This window comes from Caenorhabditis remanei, chromosome V (assembly GCF_010183535.1).
Source record: "Caenorhabditis remanei strain PX506 chromosome V, whole genome shotgun sequence".
NCBI lineage: Eukaryota > Metazoa > Nematoda > Chromadorea > Rhabditida > Rhabditidae > Caenorhabditis > Caenorhabditis remanei.
Window position 1 is genome coordinate 10625432 of NC_071332.1, and position 12324 is coordinate 10637755.

The 12324-nt window shown below is 38.3% G+C and overlaps 4 protein-coding genes across 4 annotated transcripts; 3 read left to right on the forward strand and 1 right to left on the reverse strand.

Moving 5' to 3' along the window:
* Nucleotides 1-147: 147 nt before the first annotated feature.
* Nucleotides 148-1093, forward strand: GCK72_018852 (uncharacterized protein; the record flags this gene model as incomplete). The annotated part of the gene is made up of 2 exons (XM_003110388.2): nucleotides 148-726; nucleotides 773-1093. The coding sequence occupies 2 exons, from the start codon at nucleotides 148-150 to the stop codon at nucleotides 1091-1093; spliced, it is 900 nt and encodes a 299-aa protein (XP_003110436.2).
* Nucleotides 1094-1338: 245 nt separating this feature from the next.
* GCK72_018853 (uncharacterized protein) lies at nucleotides 1339-2540 on the forward strand (the record flags this gene model as incomplete). The annotated part of the gene is made up of 5 exons (XM_003110485.2): nucleotides 1339-1515; nucleotides 1648-1878; nucleotides 1923-1982; nucleotides 2224-2394; nucleotides 2445-2540. The coding sequence occupies 5 exons, from the start codon at nucleotides 1339-1341 to the stop codon at nucleotides 2538-2540; spliced, it is 735 nt and encodes a 244-aa protein (XP_003110533.2).
* A 181-nt stretch (nucleotides 2541-2721) lies between these two features.
* GCK72_018854 (uncharacterized protein) lies at nucleotides 2722-3238 on the reverse strand (the record flags this gene model as incomplete). Its single annotated transcript, XM_003110382.2, has 3 exons — nucleotides 2722-2913; nucleotides 2960-3106; nucleotides 3197-3238. 3 exons carry the CDS (start codon nucleotides 3236-3238, stop codon nucleotides 2722-2724), a joined length of 381 nt encoding a protein of 126 aa, XP_003110430.1.
* A 2028-nt stretch (nucleotides 3239-5266) lies between these two features.
* On the forward strand, nucleotides 5267-12296 carry GCK72_018855 (uncharacterized protein; the record flags this gene model as incomplete). Its single annotated transcript, XM_003110569.2, has 21 exons — nucleotides 5267-5390; nucleotides 5455-5609; nucleotides 5656-5799; nucleotides 5846-5985; nucleotides 7281-7377; nucleotides 7427-7539; nucleotides 7585-7713; nucleotides 7761-8000; nucleotides 8052-8178; nucleotides 8240-9264; nucleotides 9307-9412; nucleotides 9461-9874; nucleotides 9918-10009; nucleotides 10071-10305; nucleotides 10361-10419; nucleotides 10475-10593; nucleotides 11016-11139; nucleotides 11188-11293; nucleotides 11345-11481; nucleotides 12068-12176; nucleotides 12234-12296. The coding sequence occupies 21 exons, from the start codon at nucleotides 5267-5269 to the stop codon at nucleotides 12294-12296; spliced, it is 3858 nt and encodes a 1285-aa protein (XP_003110617.2).
* Nucleotides 12297-12324: the final 28 nt, after the last annotated feature.

Below are 12324 nucleotides of genomic sequence, written 5' to 3' on the forward strand. Positions count from 1 at the left end.
TTTCTCCCAGTAATATGATTTATGGAAATTGTCTTGTTCGAAATGCAAATCAACCGTATGAATCGGGTTAATTATCATAAGCTGTTCTTATTAAAACCCGATATTTCCTTCACTCTTATTACCATACTTTGTATTGTTAAATTACAGATGCTCTCCAGACAAATCCGGTCTCTAATATCATCAAGAGCGCTCTCAGTTGCGGTACAAGATGCCACATCCTCCAGTAGTTCTGCCGTCTCAGATACCCGTAGAGAGTTGTGGCGAAAACCAGACAGTCCATTTGTCAAAACTCCACAAGCCTGGGTGTCGAGTCTGGAAACTATTGAAGACGAAAAACTGGGCCTTGTAGATCTCCATCCGGACATTTTTAGAGCTACTCCACGTATCGATATTCTTCATCGTAATTTAACATGGCAAAGCGTCTATCGAAATGTGCAAATGACAAAAATGTTAACAAAGGCCGAAATGCCTGGTGGAGGTCGAAAACCGTGGCCACAAAAGAAAACGGGACGTGCCCATGTTGGATCGATTCGTGCTCCACAATTCATTCGAGGAGGTTTTGCAAACGGAGTTCGTGGGCCTCGTACGTGGTTTTATATGCTACCAGATGCTGTTAGAATTCAAGGACTTTGTGTTGCGCTCACGTTGAAGCATGCTCAAGATGACTTGCACATTGTTGATAACATCCAAAACCTTCAAAATGAAGATCCCAAATATTGGATTGATGTGAGTTACGAGTTGTCGAATCATTGAATAAAAACTGAGTTTTCAGCTTTGTGAAGCCCGCAACTACGGCTATTCTGTCCTTTTTGTTGATGACAACGACGAACTGACTGGTGGCCTCGCTGAAGCACAACAAGCACTTCCATGGCTCAATGTAATGCCTGTTTACGGTCTGAATTGTTTCTCGCTTATCAAATACGACACAGTAGTTTTGACGAGAAGTGCACTTGACAAGATTGAGGAACGATTGTTGACCCATATTCATCGAGCTGGGCCACTGAACAAGAAATACAAATACATGGATATGAAAGAGAAGATTCTACAAGAAGCAGAGGCAGAAGAGGATCCACTTATGCCGCCAGTTGTTTAATTGATTTTCATATTTTATTCCCTAGTTTTTGTAGTTTTTATCTGTTTTCGTAGGTGTTATTCTTTTTTCCTATCATTGTTCTCTAATTTCCGTTTTTGTTTTCAACTGAATATCACTATAAACATCTATATTCTGTAACGCACCTAGCTAATTCGGATTATTGTGTAATCTTTCAACCGATCACTATTTTTCGATGTTCTTCCATTTAGAATCCCTATTAGTTCGTCGTTTTCAGTTTTTTCGGAATGTCGTCGTCCGATTCCGAGGACACGTCAATTGTAATCGAAGAAGGGCAAGAAGAGAAAAAGAAAGTACCTGAAGAAGCACCATTCGAAGCAAATGCCTACATCAACCAGCTGATTGGTTTCATAAAATCGAAAGAGAAAGATGCTAATGAAAAGTTCGCTGCGTTTGTGAAAAAAGTGATTTTTGCTTCTAATTTTCAAACCCGTACTTATTTTTAGAGCGAGATAGTTTATATTTATAACTAAATAGTTTTTTAGCTACTTATATATAAGTTTGATTACTAAAATCCAATAGATTTCATTACTCAGACATGGGAGCTCCCTGCCGACTCTGCGAACTTTTACACCGATTCGTATTCACTCGATTCAGGCGGTGTATCGAAACTCCCACCGAATATGATGATGGGTGCTCATAAGAGAATAGCTGGAACACAGAGATTGATGTTTCCGCCTCCACCAGGATTGGGGAAATCGCTTGGAGGAATTGATAAATCGGGAATGAGTTCGGCAGGAGGGCCGTCGTCATCCGGCGGATTAATGGTATCAAGAAAGTTAAAGTATTAAAAGTATGTTTTATTTTTCAGAGAAAACCTAAGAAGCAAATTCCGGTAATCGATGATTCAATTTATTGCACTACAGATCAGGTAAGTCTGAAAAGGGTCGAAAAATCGATCAATTGAAACGACATAAATAGAAACATGTATTTTTGAAAAGTGTAAGAGAAATATGATATATTTCGCCACGCACATTCAAAACGATTTCAGACAGCAACTTCTATCTGTATAACAGCTAGGAATACATAATAAGTTACCAATGACAATGCATCAATGCAAAATACGTTAGATTCTCTTCAGTTTCTGAAAAATTCATTCATCAACTTTTCAGCCATGCAAGACGTGTGGTGGAGTATCTCTGGCTGGAAATCAAGTGCTCGTATGCAAGCGGTGCCGTGATTGTTACCACATGAAGTGTAGCATTCCACCAGTTTCAATCGAAGAAGCATCTGCTTCAACCTTCGTCTATCACTGTAAAACGTGTCTTATCTCTCGAAAAGTTGTAAGTTTTCTGCCAGATTCACAGTTCCTCAAAACTATTTCAATTTTCAGATGCATTCCAGTCGGTCAAGATCCCCAAGTCCGGCAGTAATTGATGCGAAAAAGATGAAAATCGCTGGAAAGGAGAAGAAACTGCCAAAGCCGTGAAAGAACAGTGGAATTAATGTATATTTTTTATATAGCCTCCCTAACATTCATTCCTGTCAAAATGTCATATCAAATCCCTAATCATTCCGAACGCATAACTCTGAAACTTTATAGAAATGTAAAACTTGGTAACTCTTTTGAATTAACAACCATTTTATTTACTGACTGAATAAAAACTAATTCATTTTGAATGATTCTGCTCGAGTGGCACTGCCGAGCACTCGCATTCAGTTCCATGTGGCACATTGACAAACTTGATGCTCTCTTCTGCCCCTTCATCACAATCATCGAGTACAACTTTTCGGGTTGAAGTGGTAACCAAAGTGCAGACTTTGCTGATTTGAACACGAGGTGGGAATCCGTGAGTTCCACTCTAAAATAAAGATAAACGAATGGGAAAGAAGGGATTTCAGAAATACCTCACTAGTCTTACAGTATCCCTTGCAGAATGGTAATTCCACGTTTCCACGACATTCTTTTCCGTTTGAATCAACCTGACGAAGTGGGTTGAATCCGGGAACCAATCGCATCGCAAACTCGCATTCTCTTCCTGATTCAACAGAAATCTGAAGAAAAAATAGAATTGAAATGAAGAGAATTGCTATCGAAATCTAATTATTCTAGAAAATGACTAGAGAAAAATAGAAAAAAATTACCAGAAAAATGTGGAGAAGAGTGAAAACCGGGAGTAGAAGCATTGTTTTTTCGAGAAAATGAGAACTCTCGAAACAATTGAAAAAACGAGGGAAAAAGAGATAAAACCAAGTGAAAGAGGCGGTCTAATTTGAAATTGTAAGCAGATGTTGAGGAATCAAAGATTCGAAAGACACATTGTTTTCGAGAAAACGACACCAAGCAGATTGTGCTTTTTGGAGAAAAGAAAATGTCAAAGAATTTAATTTAGAGAAAGAAAAAAGACGACGAATTTGGGAGAAGGCACGAATTCATCTCCGGAGCAGAGCTTGACGATTCCGGAGAATCTGGAGCAAAGAGAATTTCAGAAGAATTGAAAATAAACAGAAACCACACCCAGTCCTTCTGCCATTTGAAGAAAGACATATAGCCACTCCATCCCAAATAAAAAGAGAGAATCAGTAGCCGATAGGCTATCAATTATCAATCTTCTGTCCTTCTAGTGTCCCCCCATTGACGTCTTCTTCTCCATTTTCCATCTGATCTTCTTCTTTTCTTTGCATCTTCCCCCATTTTTTTGTTTCAATTATTGATAGCAAGTAGTAAGATGGCAAGAAAATAAGAAGAAGAAGAAGACGTTGATGAAGATGTTGAACAAAGAAGACGAGGTGGAAGAGACGCAGACAATGTTTCATCGTTCCCGAGAAAGATGTTGAAGAAGGAAAAAAGGCCCCTTCTGTCCGTTTTTTTGTTTGTTTTCTGATTCTGAAGTCAGCTTCAATATATGTCTTCTGAATATCTGGAAGGGATTCGATATTACTAGAAACTGCCGTTTCTTCTATTTTTCTGTTCTCTTTTCTTTATCAATTGCTATCTTTTGAACTTTATTGGATCGGCAGAGATGGGTATTTATGACATCAGAAAACATTTCAATTTTTGATTGAATTTTCAGTTTTGGACTTATAGAAAGTTAATTTTTATTCCTGACAATTTTCGAAGCTCTTCTGGAAGATCATCCAAATTTCATTGTCCATGAAAAGCTTTCAGGTAAATTTGTTTGTTGCAAACAGTTCAAAAACTTTTTTATGAGAAACTTTTTCCTTGAAAGTTGAAGAAAGCTCTTTTGTGTATTTTTCGACTTCATTTTTTCAGAATTTTTAAAGCAATTGCATAAGAGTGAACCAGAATTTACTATTTGCTTCAAACTTTTCTTTTCAAGTGTCTCATTCAGTTTGAATTACTCTCTGAAAATGTGAATTTCTTGAACAATTTCATGTCAACTCAACGAATTCAATCTCCTTTTTCTTTTTCGTTTTTGAAACATTTGGTCTCGATTTTCCCCCTAATTATCAAGAAATCAAAGGAAGTATTTTCGTATTATCTGTGTTTTTTTCTGTTTTCTGTCTGTCCTCTGTCTATTTTAAACCAGACCGTCCGTCTTATTTCATTAGAATCCAATGCGAGTACGGTAGATTTGACAATACATATTGCTGTTTAAGCTTTTTTTTAAATGAAGATGGTATATGGTATCCACGTTTCTGTTTGAATTTGAAAGCGTCACCATTGTGATCAAATTGAAACCTGTTCAAACCCAGAAGTATCCATCTCCTCGAGAGTAACAAGTGAATCGGATGAAACGAATTCATTAAACGGCCGTTCCCTCTCTTCTTTCCATGCCTCTTTATCCTTTTCTTTCGAGACACAATCTTGTCTTTCGATCTCTTTTTCTTTTCATTTATCACTGGTCTCTTTCTCTACCAGAATCGTTTCGATGAGCTCTTTGTCTCCCTTCGCATCAATTATTCCCGACGTCTCCTCTTCAGATGGATTACCAAATGACGAATGAGCACTACGAACAATTCGGAGAAGGAACCCGAAGAACTTCTTTTTTACTTATTCCTATTCTTCTTCTTCCTACTTTTTTCATCCCCATTCGTTCTCTTTTTTTGAATTGAAACCGCACCCGTAGTATATAAGATATATGACCAGCTGGAGGGATGATGGTGACCTTTGAAAAGTCTTCTCTCCCACTTCATATATCACATTCCGTTTACTTTTTTGTTTTGTTTTTGAAGTTTTCCATTTTACAGGCAATGAACTTATTGCTGTTTCTACTTGCCACGGCATTATGGAATTCAGTTTTGGGTTCCGAGGAAGAATGTCCAGAAAGATGTACTTGTGATAAGAAGGGATTCACTGTGGATTGCAGTAGTGCTGGTGAGTTTACTTCTATAGAAAGTTAATCATAATTACAGTCGAAAGTTCTTCTTCCCTATTTCAGGACTCATTGGAATCCCAAAAGGAATCTCTCGAAATGTCCGTAGTTTGGTCCTTCGAAATAATCGAATTCACACATTGAAACGGTCAGATTTGGCAGGACTCACTCAATTGGAGTCTCTAGTTCTAACCCATAACAAAATCAAAGTTGTGGAAGAGGTACTCTAATCTATAGTTTCCTTTGTTGCATACCAAATAATTCCAGAACATTCTCGATGACCTTCATGAGCTGAAACGTCTCTCTTTATCTTATAATGAGCTCATCTATATTCCGCCACTTTGTTCTGATTCCCGTCCGTTGGCATCGTTGAATTTGAAAAGGAATCGGATTCAATTCATTGATGAGCAGGTGTGTTTGATGGATGGGTTTTGTTATTTATTTGTTCTATTTCCAGCTGCTTCAATACTTTCCGGACCTCGTACAAATTGATCTCTCACACAACAGAATTCAATCCCTTCGAACCAAACTGTTCGAGAATCTTCCATCTCTCACTCATGCTCATTTACATGCAAATCCGTGGAACTGTGATTGCAGGTAAAACAAATTACTAAAAAGTTTCGGTGCCTCATGCTGGAATCGAACCAGCGACCTTCTGTTTACTAGACAGACGCTCTGCCACTGATCCACAGGTGAATCGCGTCGCGTGTATAATTTGCCAAATATTGTTCGCGTGTATGTCTGGATGGGTACAACTTATGCCGTCTCTAATTGACGTATTTTTCATGAGTAGCGAACACTCACGTATAAACGATGTACAATACGTCTACAGCGACCGAAAATAGGTATATTTGGCATGTCGCGAAGAGAATAATTTGTGTATCGCGATAAAAATAATTCATGTATAGCGAAAATGTGCTGCTGAAAAATCGATCCAGAAATTTTTTATTGAAATTAGAATACAAATACAAACAAATGCAACTAAAAACCTTATTCCATACACATATTTTGTTGATTCGCAACTTCTTGCTGACTGATCTGCTGGCCAAGTCGTTGAAGTGTTCTCGGTCGTAGAGTTTCCATTTCTGTAGTGGATGTTGACTTCTATCCTGAAACTTATATTCTCACAGTCTCTTAATTTTTCAATTTGGGTAGTAACAAATTTTGGGAAAATACGGGAAAATTATCGGAAATTCACCGCGGAGCATTGTCAATCGCTTATTCAAAATGAAATTTCAGTATGTCAGATGACTCGAAAGCAGGATGAGAAGAGTCTTAAACCAAAAACCCGCAGATAACCCAGAAATTATTAATAGGCCTATTGTCTTCCTCCAGGTGAAATTCAAATGTTTAGTACCTTTCGCTGATCACATTTCCTCGTCAGTTTCATTCGAATCCTTAATTATTCCAATTGTCTTCCACTCCCACATTTGATTCGATCGGGTCCTCATCTCCGATTCTAGATGCTCATCTCTACTTCTGTAAACTGTCTTTTTGACATATATCATACGGTTTACCAACAAACCTACTGTTTTCTATGAACCAGCCATCTTGGAATAATATCGAAACATCATTACTTCTATTCCATTGGTTGGAATATGCAGAACATAGTAGTAATAAAAAGTGAAAACCGAAAAAAATCAGAAAATGCACAAAAATAATTGTGTGTCACCTTTTCGCGACTTACAGTTTATGCGCCTATTATATATCTGCAGGCACCGATTCGCGGATACACGAATCATTTGCCTCTTTTTTTCGCCACTTGTCAATTATTCGTTCATTACATGCCAGCCAAGTATAATTCATGAGTCGCGATTCACCTGTGATCCAATGAGGCGGACGGGAAACGGGGTTAAGATACGCATCAGAAACGACGTGTGTTTGTATTGCAGGGTGTTGAAAGTGAAGGCCTTGTTGCGGAAAGTGGAGTGGGAGAGACAGGCGTATTGTACAAATCCCATCGAGTTACGTCATCAGGCACTAGATGAAGTAAGAAGATGAAATAATAAAGATATTGGCTTATTCGAGAATTTTTCAGGTGGAAGACTCACTTCTGAAATGTGCTAAGCCAGAAGAAGTATCATGGACTGGAGAAGATTTCAAGCTGATTTGTGCAAAAAATTCCACCAAACCGGTGGTGTGGCTATACGAGTAGGTGATCTGAATAGTAGTGAAGAATAAAATGACGAAGTTTAGGAACTCAGAAGTTGATTCTTCTTCTTTGGAAGGTTACGAGATTCACGACTCTGTGATTACTCTACCACGAAAGACAAATGTGAATTCGATGAGATGTACTTTTGATTATGATCACGTACCACATCACCGGTAAGTGAATATTTAGACACTGTTATCTTCAATTTTCTGGATTCCAGACGCCTTCGTCAAACCCATAACCATGCAAACGGAGCACCTCAATTCACCTATAAACCAAGAGACAATTCGTATCGAGAAGGATCCGAAGTGAAAATAAATTGCGAAGTTATAGGAACACCAAAACCCAATATAATCTGGTATCACAATGGACAGCGGTTCGTTTCTTCGAGAAAACGACAACTGGGTCTTTCGAATAATGTGCTGAGAATTTATCCGTTTTTGGAAGAAGATTCTGGAAGGTGAGAATGAGAAAATGGAAGAACTTTGTGATTGAACCGAACTACTTTTAGATATACGTGTGAAGCTGTGAACAGTATCGGAAAAGTCAGTCACACATTCTCCTTAGATTTGATCAGTAGTATTCCACCAAATATCTACGAGGGACCACAATCTGTCAGTCAGAATGTTGGAGGACAAGTGAGTTGTTTAGGATTAGGATCAGATATATTCAGTTGTTATCTCATGTGAAAACTTCCAGGTCGTGTTCGTTTGCAAAGCGAAAGGAAATCCAAAACCTGACTACACTTGGTCATTCGATGGAAGTACAATTGGACATATCAAAGGACGTTTTATGGTTTCTGATGATGGAACAGAACTTCGAATTTCAAATATTGAGAAGAAAGATGAAGGATACTACTCATGTATGGCTGGAAATCCAGTTGGTGCAATGAGTGCTGACGCAAAGTTGACTGTAATTGGAGGAGAGACAAAGAAAGCGTCTGCACCACAGATTGATGAGGAACTCCTCAGAGCAATAGCTCAAAAAGCAAGACAAAATGTGGAGAGTGCAGTGGAGAAGACCAGAAAACAATTGAATCAGGATAAAATCACGAATACAAACGATTTGAAGAGACTTTTTAGATTTTCAACTCCAAAACAAGCAGTGGAGTTATCGAAAGCAAGAGAGATCTATGAAGAATCAGTTAGATTAGTAAGAGAACACGTAGAAAAAGGATTGATTCTGAATGTTGATGAATTACACCCGAAGAATGTTTCTTATGAATCAGTTCTCCATGTAACCCATGTTCAAGCTTTGATGGGACTCAGTGGATGTCACACTGGACAATTCAAGAATCCATGCACGGACACCTGTTTCCATAAAAAGTACAGATCGTTCGATGGACAATGCAACAATCAGAATAAACCAATGTACGGAGTATCTCTGATGCCACTTCGACGTCTTCTCAAGCCTGTTTATGAAAATGGATTCAATACTCCAGTCGGTTGGGAGAAGGGAAGACTTTACAATGGATATCCAATGCCGAATGTTCGAGAAGTTTCCAGACAACTTGTGGCCACTGAAACCATCACTCCACATCAGAAACTCTCATCGATGGTTATGCAATGGGGACAGTTTGTAGATCATGACTTGACACATACAGTAACTGCTCTTTCGAGACACAGTTATGCAACTGGATCGTTCTGTAATAAGACTTGTGACAATCTGGACCCATGTTTCAATATTCCATTGTCTCCAAATGATCCCAGAGTGTTGAGTGGAAGGTGGGGCATAGTAGTAGATTGAACGTTTTAATTTTCTTTCAGTGCCAAATACCCATGTATCGAATTCGAACGAAGTGCAGCTGTCTGCGGATCAGGAGAAACTTCTCTAGTCTTCAATAGAGTCACTTACAGAGAACAAATGAACGCGGTAGGTTTTTAAAGAGAAAATTACGTTTCTATCTTTTCCCTTTTTCAGTTAACATCATTCTTGGATGCCTCAAATGTGTACGGTAGCAATGAAGTTCAAGCTCAAGAGCTCCGTGACACTTATAACAATAAGGGAATGCTTCGATACGATATCACATCGAGTGCTGGAAAAGAATATCTTCCATTCGAGAAAGATTCAAATATGGATTGTCGTCGGAACTTCAGTGAAGAGAACCCGATTCGATGCTTCTTGGCGGGTGATTTGAGAGCCAACGAGCAACTTGCACTGGCTGCAACTCATACCATCTTCATCAGAGAACATAATCGAATTGCAAAGAAGTTGAATAAAATGAATGGAAATTGGGATGGAGAAGTGATTTATCATGAGACGAGGAAGATTATAGGAGCAATGATGCAACACATAACATTCAAACATTGGTTACCAGTGGTTTTCGGTTCACAGGTAGCCATTTACTGTGATTGAAAAAGAATACTTCTGTTTTCAGGACCAAGTGGATAAATATGTTGGCAAGTACCAAGGATACGATCCAGCTATTGATTCTTCTGTTACCAATGCATTTGCCACAGCCGCATTCAGGTACTTTGTTTTATCTAATTGTTTCTTACTCTGATCTAATCAAAACTTGTATCATTTTTAGATTCGGTCACACCATCATCAACCCCACTCTCTTCCGTCTTGGAAATGACTTCATGCCAATCAAACAAGGCCATATTGCTCTTCACAAAGCCTTTTTCACTCCAGAATTAGTTCTGACAGAGGGAGGAATCGATCCCCTTCTACGTGGATTATTCGCAAGTCCATTGAAACATCCAATGTCAACTCAACTTTTGAATATGGAACTCATCGAAAAATTGTTCATGAAGGGTCATGAGGTAGTTTCAAAAACCAATTTCAAACCGGAAATCAATTCAATTTTCTTCTTTTCAGGTCTCTTTGGACTTGGCAGTTATGAATATTCAAAGATCCAGGGATCACGGATTACCGAGGTTTGAACGGAAATTAAACGGATACGAGAGATAACTTTTGAAATATTTTTTTCAGTTACACGGAATATCGAAAACTCTGTAATCTTCCAGTTCCGGCTAGATGGGAAGATATGAAAGGATACATTAAAGATGATATGATCATTCAAAAACTACGTGGATTGTATGGAGTACCGGGTATGTATTTAATTGACAAACAAGTCTGGAAAAGTGAACTTTCTACTGGAAATTCCCACCCTTTTCCTCTTTCAGAATCTTTTACACCTAATAGATCTTTCAAAAATACTCTTCCCCATCGTTTCGTCTTCCAAATTTCCATCTGTTACCTTCAAAACCCAAAGAGACATTCTTCCCTTCCAATGTGGGCGGAGTCTACGCACACACAAAAGATAGCGGGCAGCGGAACCCGCAAGATGTCGGCCGCTTGCCAATACACCCTCTTATAAACGCCGATAGAAAACAATATTGACGACGATTGCGCGCGCGATGAAGGTTTACCATCTTTCGGCTGAGGTTTACCGTTGATGCCAGAATTTCTTTACTGAGCGCAGAAGACCATTTTGGAATTTGATACAAATGTTCTGAAAATTAATTTTCAGAAAATATCGATCTTTGGGTCGGAGGAATTGTGGAGGAGAAGATTGAGAACGGTTTGTTTGGTCCAACTTTTGCTTGCATTATTGGAGAGCAGTTCAGGAAAATGAGAGATGGAGATAGATTCTGGTAGGCGTGGGAGTTCTGATATCTGAAAATAATTTCTCATTTCGATAGGTATGAGAAAGATGGCGTTTTCACACAAGAACAGCTGAAAGAAATCAAAAAGGTCACATTGGCGAGATTGTTATGTGACAATGGAGATGAGATTGACAGAATTCAGGTGAATATTTTCAGAGGAACAATTGAAAAAAAACATGACGTGGAATTTCAGAAAGACGTATTCATGTACCCCGGAAAAGAAAAGGAGAATTATGGAACATGTGAAGAGACGGAAATGATGAATTTGATGGCATGGAACAAATGTTGTGATGATGTTTGTCCGACGATGTTGGATAGGATTCTGAGAAGGTGATTCCATGGAAATAGTACGATAGATGATGATAGGTTTGAGGGGGAAAATGAAATCACTTTTGAAAATTTGAAGTGATTTGTGAAAATTAATGTTTTGATTTTCCTGATTCTTTGAAATTACAGGTTAGAAAAAATAATAATCATTTGAAAATAAAATGACGAGGTTCAAAATTTGTATAATTTGCAATTGTTCAGAGACATTCACAACAAAACAACGTGTTTACCCAGATAACGACATTATCTCTAGACCCCCCGCAAAATATTTCAATAATTCAATTTTCAAAAAAAACGTTTCAGGTGGAAATAATTTTATCAAATAAATGAATTAGAACGTCATGTGGTACACGACAGACTTTAAAATAGAAAGAAGAAAAACTCCGATTGTGAGGTAGATATAGTGTTCCCCTATTTCAATTTCTTACTGTTCGACTGCTCAGAACAAAATTGATCTCTCTTCTCCATTCCAAGCAGAATGTGTCATGTACATTATTAAAATTTGACGCACAACCATTACCAATGCTTTCTATCGAAATCATTCACTAGTCTAGCCAAAACAATGGGCTCAATTATTTCTGTCTTTCAGCCGTCACCGTGGTTCCCGTCTTCACGGATGTAATCAAAATGGCTTATGGAGACCTGAAGGTGCCAAGTGGATTCCACCGAATGAGTATTGTACTGAATGTGTTTGTCAGGTAGTCTAATCAAGCAATTCATCCTTTCAAACCACCAATAAACGTTCTTTTTTCCAGGGAAGCCGTGTTTGGTGCTCAACTAAAGAAGACTGTTCTGATAACCGAAGCCCATTTAAATAATCAAATTTTCTTTAGATTTGCTCATAAC